This window comes from Patella vulgata, chromosome 4 (assembly GCF_932274485.2).
Source record: "Patella vulgata chromosome 4, xgPatVulg1.2, whole genome shotgun sequence".
Lineage (NCBI taxonomy): Eukaryota > Metazoa > Mollusca > Gastropoda > Patellidae > Patella > Patella vulgata.
This window is the reverse complement of record NC_065882.2, coordinates 50,926,632-50,947,525: the sequence shown is the minus strand read 5'-3', so window position 1 is coordinate 50,947,525 and position 20,894 is coordinate 50,926,632. Positions and strand designations below refer to the sequence as shown.

The following is a 20,894-nucleotide window of genomic DNA, read 5'->3' as shown; positions in this document are numbered from 1 at the left end:
TGTTTATAATTAGAGATAACCAAACCATGTTCACGCTCATGTTATATATAATCCTAGAAATTACATGAATTATAAACTTTATGACTGAAACCTGGTCGAATCAAACGTGTACCACAGAATGATATTAAGCCCACATAATTACTAGTATACGTTATATAGTGTTTAAAGGTGCATTATGTAAGATTTAGATAATGTATATTAAAAACTTCAGTCAAATTACTTTATTCTGAGCGAAGTTATGAGTTTCGAAGTAAACTTTGACAAGTACCACTACCATGATAACAAACGAATAGAGTCATTTTATTGAGTAACGTCCATTTTAACGTTAACCAATCATATGGCCCTGATGGTCTAATCCATTCAATATCACGACCATCCGATGGCCCAGAGAGTTGACATGTGAATAAATATCTAAATAATAATTTATATAACATTTGAAGCCAGGAATATATCGATTTAACTATTGAATATTGCATCTTTATTTAACTAGCAACTGTATTATAATAAAATGTTTAGTAAAATCCTAAAATATTAAGAAAAATACCTATTAGTGTGTGTCATGGGGACATAAAGGCCAATGCGGGGCTTTTGTTATAGAGTCAGTTTACAAGACCCTTTTCCTAACCCTATCGAACCATAGGTCAAGAACTCACACGGAAACTTTAAATCCAGGCACAGTCGAGTTAACTCCACAAGAAGAAAAAATATATCAACATATTATGGACAACCTAGCCTAAAACATACGCACCATACCATAAGATACCCATATTCTGAAAAGTGGGCCTTTATGTCCATATGATGGAGGCCATAATTGACCTTTACAATTATTTTGCTAACAACCATTAAATGCAATCTAAAATGCACTAACAATAGCAATGCGCGGGAAGCTTCTGTCAGCGAAACAATTTGATTCCGATTTTTTATATAGCATTTGCCACATTTAATTTGAAATAAAGCCCTTGAGATAAGTCATCTAATTTTATTCAGAATTATATTGTTTTTTTCTCCCTGGTTCGTTCTTGTACATGGGTATAATAATGTGTTAGAGTGTATTATATCAGTTAACCAATTTAATCTTATCTAGATAAACTGATAGAGAGAGAGAAGAGAGAGAGGGGGTTTAACTCCACTCGACACAAACTTGGTCATTTCGGGACTAACATATGATTCAATTTTATTTCAATAATTCGCTTGCGCGTAGGGGTCTTTAGCAGTGGGAGGAAACCGGAGGAACCGGAGAAACCCCACGAGGTTGGACAGGCGACACTACTCCTTGCCACGTACAACTGGGGAATCGAAACCACGCCAGTTGACTCAATGACAATGACAAACCCTGTGATACAGCGCGCACGTGCTAACCATTCGGCCATCCAACTCGCCTAGATAAACTGATAATAGATAAAATACCATCTAAAAGAAACACATTGGCTTAAAAAGAAAAGATACATTATTTGATTGCCATTGTCCATGCTTTTTAATTTGAAATTTGCTAGGAGTTGACAAAAAGAAATTGTTTAGACCATTATATTTTTCAGTAGGTTCGAAGATGAATTTTATGCTGATGGATCCTTGACCCCTCAGCGCCCTTGGGGAGGCGGTCCGGGACCCAGTCCACCCCCGGTCCTGAGGGAAACCCCCTTCGAACTTGACAAACATGTAACAAATTTTTGTCGCAGAGCTACTGTCGCGGAAATCAAGTAATATTCTACACGTCAAATATTTAGAGATTTTCAAACTAAACTTAAAGCTGGGATTTTTCTACAAATAACCCTTAATGAAATTCGGAGTCGCGGCATTACTGTTTCTCTTATTTCAACCTTTTAAGTACTATACACGAAAAATGTTTTAAAGTTTTCCTGGCGAACTTGTTAGGATTGTAGAACCAGTCATCAAGAAGCACCCTATCAAAATTCAGAACTATGCTTCGATTTTACACGAGTTTTCGCCAAAGATATGAAAAGCTCTACGGGTAACAGTTATTGGCACTTTTTTCAAATCTGTTAAATTCTTCGCTCATCAATGGTAGGGATATGTTTGTTGCCTGACAATGTTATATTATTTAACTTTGATGCAGTAAAGTTGTAATTTTGCCTTAGTGTTGTACTTGTAAACAATAACAGTGCTAATATCGTCCTCAAGGACAGTGTCTAGACATTCTGATTGGGGAAAAAACCAAGGTCCCGTGTGCATGTTGACATGCACGTAAAAGAACCCTTGACAGTTGTAATTCGATGTAAGAGTAGTTCGTAGCGCCGCTGTAGGTTCAACATTTCACTCATAGCCCTAACCCTTATCTTAACCCTAACCCACAATCCTCGGCAACAATCACGTGCCCTAGCCCTGTTACCATCTCGTGACCTTGACAAAATCTGCAGATGGCCTTAATATTTAGATCTGACCCATAGAACACTATGGCCCCGCACGTCTTCAGTATCCCAGTCGGTTCAGTTGGGTGTTTCTGTGTACTTGTGTGTACATTTATTGAGTTCACACCCATTTACTCCACGACGCTCCAAAATCGCTGTTCTAGGACTAAAGGTTAAGAGACTGCAGAGCCAGAATACAAAAGGAAAGCGATATATTATTTTCTCATTGAACAGATGGTATACATTGGGTATAGTGTATAGTACCCTTGCTTTGGACGTCATTACCCAGAGTTTTGTTTTAAGAGACAAATATAGATATAGAATATGTAAACAAACCTGGTGTACATTAGTGAGGAACAAACTCTACTTGGTGTTATTTTTGCTCACTGTCTACCCATGCGTTTTAAGTGAGTTACTACGAGTTATTTTTAGCCTTTAATCTACTGATTCTTGCTTCTTTTTGTAACACACTTCTAAAGTTAGACGTGGGTTTCGTGTGAAATTCAACGTGGTTCGGTTTTAACTCTACTGTTTGATATGATCAACTTCTCGTGGTAAATTGACCAGAATACTAATATTTTGAAGAAATGCATAAGTTCGATTATCACAATTCGCGACACGATCAAATCGAATTGGATTTTGGTTTAATTAATAAGTGGTTCAAGGTAAGTGGAATTCTTGAAGTACACTGTTCTTTTTTTGTACCAACTTCTAATCTTTATAATATAACGTAGTTCACCTTTCCTTTTTAAAGTTAATGAGGTCCAAATTCGAAATACATTTTATCTAACTGCTTAAGTACTAAGCTATCTAATATGTCAACTGTATAATATTATATCATTATAGACTAAAAGACACGAGCGTTTTCTTCTTTCTGTGTGATTGGCCATTGCTTGTTGGCGTGGCGACATCACCTCCGATGGAACCGGACGATTATATAAGACCTGCGAACAACAACGACAATTGTTCGGGCTAAACGCCGATTATCGGATTATTCATCTTGATTCAGCTCCATATGATCAGCTTTCCCATAAAGATCAAACAGCAATTATTCAGATATACTATTCAAAAAAAGTAGGGGATATTTGATTTTGGGGGCATAATACTAAAATATGCAAATGACTACGAAAAAAGTCACTATAGAACCTAACAGAAGAAACATTTCCAGTTACACGTGACGCCCAAACGCACCAATAGCTACCGCATGGAATGCAGGTGATGCTTGGGATCATCATGGGGGTCCAACCCAAGATTTGCACGACTCTGACTTTGAATGTTACAGTCATTGTGGCATTGAATTCCAGGGTGGAAACATCAGTTTAATTGTTTTAGTGACCAGAAAACAAATTTTGATATGCGTCGGCTTACCCAAAATGAAAGGTTACGTGCCCTTGGCATGCTACAGATCGGCACAACACAGGCGGTTGTGGCGCGGACGATGAATGTTTCTCAGTTTGTCATAAGCAGGCTATGGTCCAGATACCGTGATACACAATCTGTACAGGACAGACCACGCTCAGGTCGACCAAGGGCGACAACTCAAGCCCAGGATCGATTTATCCGTACCTTGGCCTTGAGAAATCGTGTCATCACAGCAAATCAGATCAGCGCTCGTCTTCAAACAGACACTGGTGTGAGAGTGAGTGGCCAGACGATTCGGAATCGACTGCATAGGGGTCACCTTCGCGCCCGACGTCCTCGCGTGATCCCTTGTTTGAGAGATCATCACATTCAGGCAAGACGTCGTTGGTGTAGGGATCGTCAACACTGGGATAATCGACGCTGGAGCAATGTGATGTTTTCAGATGAGTCAAGGTTCACTGTTGATTTTTTGGACAGACGTAGGAGGGTGTGGCGTCGTCGAAACGAGCGCTTCCAAGACGTTAACGTCATCAGACATGATCGATTTGGGGGTGGTTCTGTTATGGTGTGGGGAGGCATCACTGTTGCTGGAAGAACGGCTTTACATGTTGTTGCAGGGCGTGTTACAGGCCAGTACTACCGGGACAACATCTTGGCAGTCCATGTTGTGCCGTTCGCACGACGTCATGGCCGCCGTTTCATCTTCCAGGATGACAACGCAAGATGTCACAGGGCCAGGATCGTTACAGGTTACCTCCAACAACAGAACATCACCACATTACCTTGGCCAGCACTGAGTCCCGACCTCTCCCCCATCGAGCATGTCTGGGACATGCTTGGACAGAGGTTACGTCAACGTCAACAACGTCCTGCCAATGTCCAAGAACTTGCTGCTGCGTTGCAACAGGAATGGGACAATCTGGACCAAAATGACCTTAGACGTCTCATTAGGAGTATGCCACGTCGGATCAATGCTTGTTTGGCAAACAGAGGAGGATTTACCCGTTACTGACTTGGTTGTGATGCTGTGGTAACTTTGCTGTTTGACCCCGGGTATCATTTTACCCTTATAATGGTCAGTCTGTGCCTTACTTAGTCTAACGATCATTTGGAATAAATCGATGAATGTGAACTTCATTTCATTTTGTCATTTGTTTCTTCGTCAGTTTCATTAGGTGACTTTAATAACACTTAAAAATCAAATATCCTCTACTTTTTTGAATAGTATATATACAATTTGTACGTATGTTTATTGAACTCTGAACTGTTTGGTTTATGAATACTAACAGACTTTAAATTTGCTGCAAAAAATCTTAAACATATTATTTTACAAAGTGAAAATGCATTTAAAGAGTTTATCTGAGAAGTTGGATTGGCAAACTCCTTTCTTGACCATCCAGCATTAACATGGCTGCCTGTGGCAAGTTTTCAAAGGAAATTGCTTTGCTGTTAATATTGAATTAATAGGTGTGCTGGTTCTTAATATATCTATGGTATAGAATTAACCAACATTTAATGTACAGTTTTCTGAACGGAAAGATTTCCTGATTAAATTAAATCCACCCCCCTCCCCTCAATTTCCATTAATGTGTACGGTAACAAACGTGAATAAATATAGGTGAATCAAAATACAGTTCATTATATATTCATTTGCACCAATGATTAAGTGTAACATGTTGTCTGGCATCATATAGAGAATAAGTCCTGAATTCCGACAGGTAAAAATGGCAGACGTTTTGATCTGTGATTACTATTACTTTTCCTGTTTCTATTTTTAACCGGCAATTAAGACATAGAATATTACTTTTGTGTTAACAGATTCCTGTGTATATCATCTGTTAATACTCTAAATAATGTTCAAGTCTCTCGTGTTCTTAGCATTTTTTTCTGAGGGTAGACGGCAAGCAAAGAAAATAATGCCATTTGGCTAGGTAGTTTTTAACAGTATATACCTGTTGTTAACCTATAGCCTATCACTATCTGAAGAATAGCTGAATCTGTGTAAATAAGTAGACCTCAGTCTGGAAAACTCATCTCATTAAATTACTAACCTCATCAGTCTAAGGCCAAAATGTTGTATTAGTTTCGACCTTGAAACCCGCCATGTTTACATAGTTCGGCCACAATTAAACCGAAAGTGCAATGGACAAGTACGGGGTCAGAAATTGGACAACCCCGGCTATAGATTATATCCCATCTCAGACAAATACAACGCTATTCTAAAGTTGTTAAAATGTTACTGCGTAGTACCTGTGTCGGCCATTTCTTTTAGATCCTAACTCTAGATGTATGGGGCTTGATTATATGATTTCATTGCACCGTTCAGTGACACATTTCAAGACATGGTGATATCGGAAACCCTATAATATCATTTCTCCTACCATGGACCTTATAATACATTATAAGGTCCATGCTCCTACCGATTTGTCCTAAAATTTCAGATATACCTCAAAGCCATTTTATTATATCCAGAAAATTGGTAATGCTTAACAATTTTTGGTATATTTTTCATATAATTTATTTCTACGTCATCGTTATATCTACTCTTATACATGTATTTATTTCGTTAATTGAGCTGTGTCTCCCGCTTATTACGCGCCAGCGATTTCTTATAAAATTGTAATCAGACTTTCTATCTGGAAATGTCTCCAACATCCGTCACTTCTTTGTTGTACACTAATCACTGTTTACTGTGACTGTTTGATATGTCTTATTACTAAATCATTGAAGGTTTATGTGCTCAGGCTGATTATACTACAGAGCAGCGACTTGGCATTAATGGCTTATGAATATTAGTCTGTCCAATAGAGACAATATTCCCGGGATTTAAATGCTTTGCCTTTCATAAAGCCAATATACTCCCTTTAACGATATTTGTGCCCTTTTTGATTTACTAATCATTAATATTAAAAGGGTACTTTATATTATCTAACGTTTTAAATTAGTAGTCATTCTATCTAGTTTTGAACATGAATAATAGTTCATATAAATACCATTTTCAATCCCAAGTTCTGACTTGCTATTTCGACTACCAGAAGATAATTTCGATCCGTTACCATGAGAAATAAATTACTGGGATTGGACGCGCTTGTCTGAAAAACTCTCTAAATAAAATCCATGCTTCTTAGGCGTAGATTATTTCAGACATACGTAGGTTGGAAGAGACTACTTGTAAGGTCCGGTTTCCTTTATTGACTGATACTTGGTAATTGCAAAAAGAGATGACGGTGCTGTTGCCGATCAATCACCTTTAGGTTGATTATTTTTTCAATATTTAAATTTTTGTTAGAATTATAATTAGATTTATACATACGAAGAATATAAGGAGCTTGATTTCTCTGAAACGTGATAGATTTCAGTATCGTGAAAGAAGTAATATTTTATATGAAGATATAACACGAATTTTGTTTAGTAATGTACATACATGTTCATATATATGATATATGGGGAGGGGTATTTCTTAATTTTACGATAAACTATCAAGTAATACTAACATGACAAGTAGAATGTTTATATCAGAATCATTAATTGGGTTCTTTCGGTACAGGCATGCCTTGCATAATGCTAGAACATGTGCAGCTAAATGTGTTTAATTTTCACCTTTGGTATTCAATAAGGCATGTGTAATTCTGGTATGGTGGAGAGTGTTCTTATCAAGTAAGGTAACTATCTCTTCCAGAAAATGCCAAAGTTTTGTAGGGCAGTGTGGTCGATATGTTATATATCAGAAACAGTATATCTTTTGCTATTTTTCTTCTTGGCTAAATTGCCAGGCGTGTTTTCGTCTAAATCAAATCAAATCTTAACTTCCATTATATAACATGTGCATAAAATGACATACAGTTGATGAGATTGATTTGGAATTAAATTTACATATTGGTAAATTAGTATTTTGCACCCTGGCTTTATCAATTAGCATCAAATTGCACTGAGCCATATGTGTACCGCACGCAATCAAATCGAAGAAATTACTCTCCCAAAAATGTTTAATGCTACTTTTTTTTGTATTTAACGATTATCTTCGTACTGTTATGAATGTGGGATACTAATAGCTGACTATTTTACACCACGAAATGTTATTTTGTTTTAACATGTATATACGTGGATTGGTGTGCTTTGAAAAATTAATGTTTTATCTCGATCTACAAGAAAAATGGTTTTGTCACAAACAAGAAATTTTGAACTCACGAAAGTCCGTGGGATACGGCATTACATCTTGACGTGATTGGCATTGGTATAAATTTGGGAGCATACCATGATCAGAAAGTCTAAACTCATTAATCCAAGAAGATAAGGCACATAATGTGCTGTATGTAGCACTATAGTTTATGAAGCCAACGTGTTTACTTACGGGATGAGACGTTAGATATCCTCTCCTGATTTAATTTATCTCTTTTCATTAGTAAATGGCAGATACAAGAAACGGCCGTGATGGATATTGGGTCCCGGACATAGGTCATCTAACCTATGACAATACGGAAGATGAATTACAGATTCCGGCTTATTAGTTTCTTGACTCCCATGAAAAGAAGGATATAGCTATTCAGCGAGATGGATTTGCCACAAATAATATAATAGTTACAATATTTTGCTAAAAGCTCAAAATTGCATTTGTGTTATCCTACAACTTGTTTTGTTTGTCAAATATTCTATTATCAGATGACAAATATTTAGGGAGATACATAAAACGTCAATCAATTCTATTTGTTACTATTAATTTAAATCGACAAAATTGCGCATAATAATATTACTTCTTAAAACCCTATTGAAATGATAAATAATGGCGTCCTATTTATGCAGTTTCTTTTATCTTTTACTTTGACAAATTTGTTATTTCAAAAATTCCCTATGTAATTAAAACCTTTCCTATGCACTATTTATATTTCCTGGCAAATATTATTACGTATATAATTATTTTAATTCTTAGCTTGTTATGTTTGAATATTTTATTGCAAATTCAGTCTTTTGGCCGACTCGCCCTACGATACCGGCCATTATTGTGACCGTTAGCCAGTTTTGAACACTCGTTTATTAAAAGTACAAATTTTAAAAACTGATCTAAGTTATCGCCGTTAGTGTTTAGAACTATGCAGTGCTATAAGTCGCTGGTCAGATGTGGAAAGCCAATAGGGCAAAAACTCTCCACATCCTCTGCTACATATTTTATTAGTCCTATGATCGTCTAGTATTGTCTCTGGTTATATGTTTATCTACCAGGAATAACAATGCAACGGTTAGTTTCTACATAGTGTATACATAGGTTATAAATTTAGGTTACATTAAAATTAACATGTTTTTCTCTCCACCCCCTAATTCGCAGATCGAGTTTACTGACGGAACACACTACATCACATGGCTCTCCTACAAATCAATGGAGTCTACTCAATCCAGGTGGTGTCTTTTGAATCTCGGCGGACTCTCCCGAATCTACATGATCCTGCTCTCTAAGAATCTAGAGGCTGTCTATGACCGCCCAGAGTTCTGATGGTTTTCTACCCTTGGGTTTCGGCTTTCAATTATCTAATTAGTCAAATATGACGTAATTAATCATAACGATTGGTTACTAAGCTAAATGATGCAATAGTAATTTTCCTATCATAAGTGATCTGGTGATATTTTGTTTTCACATAGAACCAGCTATGTTTACGAAATTATAAATCTTTTTATGACTTCTCTACAAAATGTGAACCCAATAATTAGTGAAAGATATAATATGGTTGCAGAGACCATAGTATTACAAGTGTTAAAATTAACTACGACTCCAGAAAAACGCAGTACGGTACTGCAAAAGCTTTACAGATTTACTGATCAATTGTCTAATCTGGTATGTTTTTGAGAAACCCGAGAAGTAAGAGAAAAAAAAACAGCCATTTAATTTCTTTCTTGCCAAACTTTGATTATTTTCTTTTAAAATCCATAGTTTCTTTACGAAGAGCTACTCAAGTTTAGGTTACCGACCTATCATTCTCCAGAGCAGGAATGTCTTTGTTACAACTGAGACATAATATTCATTCTGACAAGAAAGTTGGTAACTATGATTTTCATTAATACTGCAGTAGGATATTATTTAATAGAAAAGTATTGAAAAGTAGTGTCGGATTTTGTTTTGAAATGGCCATTGTACAAGATACAAGTAGAGCAATTAGTCGTATTTGCACGTATCCCCTTCCAAAAATGTGCTTTTACATGCAGTGCACTTGTCAGGGGATTTTATATCTTTTTTTTTATTGATAATCCTGACAGAAATCTAGAAACGTTGCTGTAAAGTGTCATGGGTTGATTTTGCTCGGTTCCTTGGGCGTTTGATAATGGTACATATTTTTTACCAGAAAATTGTCCCCAAGCGTAACTCATCATGTTCGTCTTGTTCTTTGGAAGTTGAACGACGCTCTTCGAAACATGTCAGTTCATGGCACTATCGACATGAAACTTAGCATGTTTGTTTGTAATTAAAAAAAAGTAATGTACCGAACCAAACTATGAACGGATAGGGATGTCCGGGCGAACGTGGAAACTCTGAATTTAGGTGCATGGTAAAATATTTTGTGCTCAGAATTCTAATTGCTCTGAATGATTGGTTTATTTTGATGTGAATCTATATAACCGAAAACTGTTAAGAAAATAGTGGGTACTTCTGTCTTTCACGCTAGTAAATAAACACACATGTCGGTATAAAGGATTTAGACGGAGAACTGATATTTACTTTTCTAGCAGAGCGTGTAATCGGGTGTCTGAAACAGGTGAATTATATAGCCATGGTTCCTGCAAGCGGTATGGTCAAAGTATGGCATCATCAGTAACCCACGCATTGTTGTTTTTCTTCCTCTCTATTCTATAAGAGAAGAAACATCGGTGTGCGGATGAACAGAACAATTACTATTTCACAACACGTGTTTCTAACGTCCTGGTGTCTGGTCGTATTTTGTTGGAACCCTTCTCGACTGACAGAAATTGGGTTGAACATTCGCTCAACATAATTACATCCTTATGGAACTAAAATATTAATATTTTACTAGCCCAAAGGGCGCTATGACAGTAAAGATTAGTTCTTTTTAATCCAATGGAATACCTGGTCATTTGTACAAGTGGGGGTGGGGATACAAATTAATTATTTTCAATACTCTCGGCAGTAAAGAATAGTTTGGGTTTCACGACGATGGGTATAGGGACATTTTGATTAGAGCCAAGGTACAATTGAAGGACGAACATCAGAGAAGGTAAAAAGAAAGGCAACATATGTCTATAGCTGACATAAACTTCATCATTCAAGTAGCCGTTATATTGTATTACCTAACAATAGAAATAGAATAGATGACTTAAAGGTCGTTTATATATCATTGTATTCAATAATATGGGTGTTTAATACGGGAAAGTAAAGACTTAATTTGGGAAATTCACAGAATTCTTGATAAATGGATCAAAAATCAATTACATTTGGATAGAAAAATACGAGTGCTGGTTTCCATTTATTTTTCTATACGGTTCCCTTTGAGGTGTACACAATCTTGCTAACGATGTTGCAAGGCCTAGATGCCAGTCAGAAAGAAATTTTCTTTAGTCACCCAAAAAAAAGTCATTAACAGCTATGCCATCACCATTACTAGGAAAATGACGACCGTCAATGAGTTCGAAGCCACAGATTGTCACGGGACGTCAGTAATCTGGAACATTTCTGATCAGCGTCCAAGAGCTTTGGCACCCATCTTGCAGAAACTTTTGTCATCCCTGACTCGTTGGCGATAATGTGCTCAACCCTCTCATGAGAAATGTCCACAACACTGGCAATATGTCGAGTGGTCACTCGTCGATCAGCCATCACCATGTCATGCGTCCGGGTAATGTTTTCTTGAATGTTTGCTGGTGATGGCCTTCCAGGGCGAGTGTCATCGTCAAGGCTCTACCTGTCACGCTTAAATTCCGCAGCCCACTTCTTTACCGTGGAAAAGGAATGGGCATCATCCCCTAATGTGGAGACCTTGTCGGCATGTATTTGTATTGGGGTTAGTCCTTTCAGTTGCAGGTACTTGATGACTGCCTAATAGCCAGTTTTGTTCATTTCTGGTGATTCCAATGGATAAGTTCAAATGATGGTCTGGTACGAAGACAATAATAACACTACAGTTGCAGTTCTTACGTCTATGATTCATTGAATGATTGTAAGTCTTGTTGACAAAAGTTTGTTTCAGTCCAATTGATCTATCCTTTTCAGGCTTAGAACTTTTCAGCCAGCCCTGGTATCGTTACGACAACTACCAAACAATCCATAACGAATGAATGATGATTGGGGTTTAACGCCCTATTTTCTGCAATTGAATTCCAACTATCCAGGGATCTTTCACGTGCACACCAACGTGTTCCATCCGAACGACAAGACGCTATTCCTGGCCAGATCTACACATTTTTATAATTATGTCGTAACCCGGTCCTTTGGTCTGTCGGTACGTCCGCCAACTAGTGGCTTGTGACCGCGATAGAGGCTAGAGTTTTTGACGGATTCTTTTCAAATTTGGTGTGACGCATTGTGGTCATAAGAGGGCGAACATTATCCTCCTTTGCCGAGACCTTGTGAACGCGATAGAGGCCGTAGTTCTTGACAAATATTGTTCTGATTTGTATTGTCCGAGATTTTCAGTGGTTCAGGATAGAGGGCCTGGTAAGGGACATCGTATAGTAGTTCGAATGGGGTGAAAACCCGAGGTCCCGTGTACAAATTAGCTTGCACGTAAAAGATACCCTGGCAGTTGGAATTCGATACAAGAGTAGGCCGTAACGCCGCTGTCCGGGCAAAATTTCCCTCATAGTACACTTTACCCAAGTCGGAACAGAACAGTGAAAGTAAACCCCATTACATTTCATTTAATGGATCTTTTACATATTTGGCTTGAAGTATTGGGGTCATCGATATTCATAATCCGCACTCTTCAGTTCAAGAGTTATCCCTACTTTGCCGTGAGGCTATAGGTTTTAACAGATTTTTATTTCAATCCTATATCCTTATCAAATTTGCTCAACATCCAAGTTTTTCTTTCGGATATGCTGCAGTTGAAATAATGCTGCTGTGTGGCTATCTTACTATATATTCTTTCTAGCATTATTTAGACATCCTCAGAGACCTATTAAAGACAAATTTGAAAGCTGATATTTTCATTACGCCATCTCACTGTTTTGTTATTGTAATACAATATAAAGAATGGGTATTGTTTAGTTATTAATTAATTACACTCTCTAGAAAGTACATAACGGTTGTTGTTTGTGGGTTTTGATTCTCAGTTTTGTTTCTTTTTTCCCTCTGTTTTAACAACATCATGATGAAGGACGAAAGGAAAATGGCAGCTGATTTTAATCAGATTGGTGTTCTATATGTAGGCTATGCATATAATTGCTACAGTGGTGTTGAGTGTGTTAAGGTTGTTTAAATAATAAAGATCACGGTAAATGATGTGGCGACAGTGGGATGTGTACTAAAATAATAATCACAGCTACACGTGGCAGGGAATGCTACTCTTTTCGAAACATCTCTAAAAGATGTGTAGTCGTGCGTTGTATTCACAGTTTTGTATTTAAATCGACAGAGGTTAAATTTTGGCATTTTCACGTGGTCTTTATATGCTTTGCCTTCAAGCTCAAACTCCAGTGGTATTAATAACTTATATATATCTGAAAGAAACAATTCTACAGTCGGTTAGATTTAATTTTAAGTAGCCATTGAAAACCGAAGTATTTGTCCATTTAAATCAACATTTATGTTGGGATCTTACCAGGAAAAGGTGAGCTTCTGATATCCAATATTTCAGACAAAAAAAAACATTTTACCATTGGTACACGAGTCTTGCACCATAATGCGTTTCAGTGCCATTTGTAACAATGGATTCGAAGAACGAGGCTAGAGACATTCCACAAGTCATGTCAAACGGTGATGCTATATTCTTATCTGGAGAGAGAGAGAGATCGGGTTTAACGTCCACTCGACACAAACTAGGTCATTTCGGGGCCTTATCTGGAGAGCACGCGCAAATACTATTGGTGTAGCCTGGAATAACCAGATGCTACAGATTGCCATTCGATTTAGACTTCTGGCGTATTTCACCAAACATAACTGATTTGAAATTAGAGTAAACACCGAAAGGATTGAATTTACACCATTTTATATACATTCATATTACATTTTTATATGCGTTGCGACCCATTTGTGTCAATTTCTAGATCCCAAATATTAGCGATTTAGCTCCTTTAAATGGAATGAATAATGATCGAGATGCCTGTTATGTAAACAGTTGTCTAAAGGGTATACACGGAGAATTATATAGATCATGTGACATGGTAGATTTTATTATAAATAATAATTTACTTTATTATAAACATGACAATAAACATAGAGATTCTTTAACTTGACAAAGGGCGCAGTCATTATTGAACTGATATAATTGACACCGATTTCAATCCTTGAATAGATATCGACACAATAAAGAAAAACTTGAGACCTACACTAACTGTTTGGATAGTAATGTAGCCCATTTAATAGGTTAGGCCAATGCCCTGAGAAAATACATAGGCCCCTACACGCCTATTGGGTGAATAAATAATTTAATGGAAACGTATATTTTCGCATGGGCAGTGGGGGTGTCATTGAAGACATTGCATCGGTTGAAATAGTTTGCTCTGCCCTCTTTTATTTCAAAATAAATGTTAGGTTGTGTTGTACTATCAACCAGGAACCAGTCATCTTGGATTTGTTACGTCATATTAAAAATTGAAGTTCGTTAATCGATGCGCAATTGGCCAAAGAGCGAGCATGATAAGTTTCATATCGATCGTCCACGTATTAGAAGACACTTTCTTTTTTTCTAAAGAGCGTCGCCCTGAGTAGAAGAGTCAAGTGCATATGGAAACAGTCCCTAGTTAAAAAGATCCCGCTCACAACCACCCACTCAAATACCGACGATAAAACTGTCAAATAAACTTATATTTACAGATACGCTTGAATAAACTGTATGAGAAGTTTAAATTTCGGATAATATGCACATATAAGATCGGTTTGAACGTTCAAAACATTACTTTTACCTAGAAATGAATATACCACTTTTATGGAACACTGATCGTTAAATAAAACGGAGAAATGGAATTTATAAATTAAGATATTTAAAGTAGGCTTACTGGTGGCATTATAATTGCTGAAAACTAAAATAGAATAAATTGTCAAGTTTTGTCAGTAGATTAATTTTTATGTCATATTATGTGAAGGTTTACTTATTTATAATATTTATAATATTTTAGAATGCATTCACTTTTTTAGACTTCATATTTTCAGTAGAATTTAATTACACTCTAGTCTATTCCACTTGTCAAAGTTCAAACCCGAGAATTATGTATGAGATTATTTTGGGGCTCACCCTGTCATGGTGATTAGCCGAATGATCGGTTAGTGTGTCCTGACAACAACGTCAAAACATAACGGTCAAATCTTATTACGTAATGGGTCATTATTACAAGTAATTATTGCTACTAAACATTAGATTAACTAATAATTACCTATTGAGTAATTGATATAGGTGTACACTGTATCGTATACATGTGTATTTCTTTATGTTAGCAAGACTCGCTGGTAAGAAATGTGAATTAGCATTTCTATGAAAGTTGTTAAATACGATAACAGGGAAAATATTTATAGCACATAGATTACATGGATAACATAGATTCAAAGTTTGGATTGAAAACGCAAGGATTTAAATCTGGATATTACCGCTAAAAGAGGTAAGGTATTCAACTAAAAGACACTATTTTGAGATGTTTATAAAATACATAAATGAACTGGTCAGCATCTTAAATAAAAGTCAAATGACAGAGGTATCCGTTACGGCATAATAAGTCCGCACGGTATATTTCATGTCTATGCTATGGCCATGGGTCGGATTTAATGTACCGTACTGGTATACTTCGGTCATTTCAGACTATCATACATGCGGAGTTTTGTTATTCTAATGATTATCTGTGCAATGGTGGTCAGGCTCTAGCTGACATTCCACATAATTATAGGACTACTCTTCTTCGCTTTGAAGTGGTTGCCATTCATTCTTTTGGGCGCACTACCGGTACCGAAAAGGGTTTTACATATAGCCGCGACGTTTTCCTATTATTTTCAAATGCATTATTATTATCAAATTCTTAATTAATGTTCCCATTTACCTACGGTTTACCACTCTATTATTTTATCCTCCTATTAAACTATTCAGCCATTTCTGTACCGTAATTTAGAAGAAGGAAGATCCAATTAATAAGAATAGACTTTGTCGGTAGATGTTAGGAATACGATAGCCTACAACTTTTTGGGAATTATTCCCTTATTTCTTGAGAAGCTTCCCTTATTGGTGTTTTTATTTTCCATTTTGCGCGAAGTCTTTGACTAGCCCCCGGAATCATTCTGAAATTTCGTTTAAATTGGGAATACACATGTATTTTTGTAGTAGTAGAATAATCAGAGAGGTACGGTACCACCTTGATAAGGGGTGATTAATTGCTGTGAAACAGATTGGTACAGTGATAAGTTTGGGAAGATGTCAATGACGTCATTGTTTTCATTACGAGGCTAATAAAGATGGTGGGAATGAATTTGTTTGCAAAATTAACTTCAATCATTCTTATTAATAAAGAATTATACTAGAAGTCTTCGGTTTCGGTCAACGACGACGCAAAAGGTTTTACCAATTAAAAACAAATTTTAATTTGAATTATCAGTTAGCTAGAGTGGATAGTCTAGATATTGTTAATGCTATTTATTAAACTTTGAAGATCGAAGACGTCGTCTGCTGCTGTGCTAGCAGTAGGCTAGCACTCGCGTGTAAAAGGCCTTCGGTCGGTTACTCACAGTAAGCATGTCTGTAGGCTCGGCCTAGTCTAGTTGCCTACCGACCTAGATAAGGCCAAAGGACGGGCTATATAAATTATAGCCTACTTAACTGCTAGTAGTATAGGCCTAGCCTAGGCCTACATAAACATTGTTTTCTGATTTTTGGCCATAATTAAGTTGGCATATTTGCACTGTAATATATGGTGTAGGCCTACTGCACCACACATAATTTACACAGAAGCAAATACATGGACAAGACAGCATACTCAGTAACCGCAAATAAACAAACAATTTAAAAATCCGGGGGGGGGGGGGCTAGACTGGATAAAAATATTGTCAATGAACAAATACAATGATTCATTTGATAGCCATAAAAAAAAAGGATTCATATTGAATTTCAAAAATTTCTAATTCTAGATTTTGAATGTGTTTCACAGTTACTGTACTTTAATTTCTTATGACTGTTGTTAACACTTGTGAAGAGGATACGGTCAAAAATGGCAGTGGTCCAGTGGACTTTGAAAATGTAATTGGGATTTTTCATTCAGTCATTGGGGCAGAAAGTTGAACCCTTTTAAAATAATATATATTTCGATCATAAATCAAACAGTTATCTCCCCATATGTTTCCAGTTATTGGTCTATTCAACTTTTGACTTCTATTTTTAATGTTTGTGAATGCGACAGCGGTACAAAGCTTTTTAATTTTTTAAAACTAGTGAGGTTTTGTTGAGCAGTGCTGTGTTACCTGACAATGCAACAACATTTTATTTTATTATTTTATTCCTGCTAATCTTTATTTTTAAGATCACTAGCCTTTCTTGTTAAGTCATGTGTGTAACTTATTAACTAATAAAAGCTTAATTTATAATATGGAGATTAGTGGTTTAGCTGTGTTATGTCATTACAATAATTGAAAAGAATACAAACTAAGTAATGAGCTATTTCAGTTACATCTAGCATAATCTTGTGTTTCTGCCTACAATCTCATTAAGGCTTATTGTCAGCAATTTTCAGTAACTAAGGATTTTAATTTGTGATAAAAGAGAAGTTTATTTAAATTAGTCCCCAAAATGATAATGGATTATGGTATGATTTCTTTATTTTATGCTAATATTTTTATCATTAGTTATTAGCAAAAAAAAGTGCTGTAAGCTTGCTGCTTGGATGTTGGTTTTCTTTCTTTTAGTGCTCTTTATTATGAATCAATGTCCATGCAATAATATTTGATTTTAAAATTAATGTAATGAATGAATTTAAACATTTACGAATTGTCTATTTTATCATTTCAGAACGTGCATTATTTCCTGTTGTGGATTATGAGATTATAAAATGTATCACTTTACAAATTTTAGTCGGGGATATGTTGCAGAGTTTTTTGTCAACGAATCAGATATATGTAAAAGCTGGCTTTTACTGCCAGCAGAAAATCTGTGGCCAGAATGGTTGAGGGGTGTTCTTTACATTGCTGCATTAATATATCTGTTTATGGGAATAGCTATTGCTTCAGATGTATTTATGTGTAGTATAGAAGTCATAACCAGCAAAAAGAGAATCATTTCGTATTATGATAATGAAAAAGGCCAAAATGTTGAACGTGAAGTGTTACTATGGAATGAAACTGTGGCAAATCTGACATTAATGGCGCTTGGCAGCAGTGCCCCTGAAATTCTCCTAGCTACAATTGAAACAGTGATAAACTTAGGAAGTGAAAAACAAGAAGATGCCTTGGGTACATTCACTATTATTGGAAGTGCAGCATTCAATTTGTTAATTATCACTGCAATTTGTGTTGTCAGTGTAGATTCCCCAGACATAAAAAAAATTCGTGAATTAGGAGTGTTCGTATTAACTTCTATCTGGTCAATATGGGCTTACGTATGGATGTTATTGGTAGTTTCATATATAACTCCGGGTGTAGTTACACTTTGGGAGGCATGGGTGACTTTAGCCTTTTTCCCAATATTTGTTATTATGGCGTATCTTCAAGATCATGGATGGAGCTGTGCTAAGAAAGTTGAAGGCATTGAAAATGAAGATGATGACTCTGGAGTAAGTACACTATGTCCCGAAATATGTGATTACATCAAGATCTACAGTTCCATTTGATGTGGACATGCCAATGGAATTCTTTCCAGATAGTATCCACACAGTCCTGACAATAATAATATTTATTTTCATTTTATTTACTTTTTGCTTTTAAATTCTCACTTTATCATACAATTTATGATATGGTTCAAATAATGCTGTTGATTGCAATTGATTATTTATTACTGACAGAATGTGAGTGGTTGCTGAGGAAAATAGTCTCTTTACACAGACTTATCAGAGTGTCATGGCAAATAGTGATGCGATTGAGATGGCTATGGTACATATAGTATCATTTTCATGAGTTGTACTATGGAAACAATAACTTAGGAACCCCCACCTGGATCTGCCACTGCTGTCCTCTTCTTTCTAGCCCAACCACACTTCACAAGGAGACACTGATTTCCTTTTCGTTAAACCCATTTGTGATCATGTCTCTATGAATTTTTCAGATTCGTATTGTGGATATGAATAGACATGGTTCTTTAACTGGTCATGTTCCCAAAGAACTTCAGGTATTAGAACAAGAAAGAGCACACAGAATGAGGTAAACAAATAAGTTTAACTTGTAAACTTTACCGAAGAGATGAACGTTACAGGACTGTATAACATGCATGCTACAATATTTAATATTTTTCAACTCAGTTTTAACTTTCTCAGTTATCTACTTTTTTTTAGACTTTTGTTTTACTCTATGATACTATAATCAGAGTAATAATCTTTTTGGCTAAAACACAGTATTTGTGACAAAAGTGTCTCATCACTCATCAGGGTGAAAAAATAAATTTTCTTGCAGTGCCTTGGAATTCTAAGTATCAATAGTTCAATATTTTGGTTATTAACAAATACTTTTTTGGCTTCAGCAGCAGTTAAAAAATACACTTTCTTGTAGCTTTTTAATCACTGTATGGTTATGAACACTACAACAAAATGTCGTGTCAGTCAGTAACCTTTAAATAGTGAAAAAATCAACTTCAAATTCAAATGAATAAAAAAATATTTTATATTTTAAAATTGCACATTGAAAAGTATAATATTACTGAAGATCACATTTGTATTGTAAATTTACCTTAAGATATAACGCCATGGTTACGGACACTACAGATTAGTCATCTTGCACTTTTAAGCTTTTTAATCTTTTTAATGCCCAAACATTTAAACATGTGATTCATGAATGCTATGATGCTACAATATTTCAAACATTGATCAAAAGTGAGTCTTAAAATCAATAGCCATTTGTAAGTTGAAAAGTTTTCACTATTTTCAGTGTTTTTCTACTTTTTCATGCACATAGCAAAACATGTCCACGGTGATTCTGGTAATTTGACAGGAACACATGTTTTTGTAAGTTAGTCATAACTCCCTTAATACAGTGTCTATTTGTATAATTTAACTACCAAATTTTTTTTATAGGAAATGTTCTATAATCATGTTTTTATATCCTTTCCAAAAATGTCACAGAAAATACATTAATTTGAGTTTCAAAATACAATTTATTGAAGTGAGACAGCATAACACCTAAAAATGGCTATTTTTGGGACATATTTATTGCCATAACTCAGCAACGAAGATATATTGACGTGAAATTTGGTGGTCATTAGTAGAGGTCATTATTACAAATGTTGAATATATAAGAAATGGTCTGTAAATGCTGGAAGTTGTTTCCAAACTGTAACAATATAACATCAAATAATTGAAAACTGGACAAATACTGTGTTTTACCTGTTTTCTTTCATCATATTATACTTACACATCATTCTGTTGAAGTCCTAATCTATAATTATAAGATTGATACTAATAATCACCACTTAACATTTCTTTACTTTTTAAAACACACCACTATCAATTTTCTTTTCTTATAGAGATGTCAGTTTTTTTATCCGGCAATAGACAGGGTTTCAGATATCTTATACAATTATAAGAATATCTTTTAGTAATGTTAACTTTATGTTTCAACTGACTTCTTTAGTGCAAACTGTTCCATTTTCAGTATTGCAAGTTTGAATCTTGACAAAGAAAGGTAAGTTTCTGTAGCACCCATAGCAGGTTTTTGAAGGTGGTTGAAGTTCATTTTTTTGTAGATTTTCTGTAGATATATTTTATTAAGTCTTTCATTATAAAATTCTTTCACATTTCAATTTAGTCAAATAGTCGAATATGCTTGTGTAGTTTTCTTGGTTTTGATTCTTTTGCAGTGTTTTTGGAACAACAGATTATTACATGTAGGTTTTCTTT

At 35.7% G+C, this 20,894-nt stretch overlaps 1 protein-coding gene across 7 annotated transcripts in view; it reads left to right on the top strand.

Annotated features, from left to right (window-relative positions):
• The window catches only part of LOC126818347 (sodium/calcium exchanger 2), a 54,228-nt gene that overhangs the window by 9,715 nt on the left and 23,619 nt on the right, over positions 1-20,894 (top strand). For 5 of the 7 annotated variants that reach the window (XM_050545713.2, XM_050545708.2, XM_050545710.2 and 2 more), the window contains exons 3-5: positions 17,864-18,623; positions 19,112-19,206; positions 20,650-20,679. In XM_050545713.2, coding sequence (XP_050401670.1) covers positions 17,904-18,623; positions 19,112-19,206; positions 20,650-20,679 — 845 coding nt within the window. In that variant the 5' untranslated portion in view covers positions 17,864-17,903. The remainder of the gene's footprint in view (positions 1-17,863; positions 18,624-19,111; positions 19,207-20,649; positions 20,680-20,894) is intronic. The other 2 variants (XM_050545707.2, XM_050545715.2) reach the window with 1 other exon arrangement.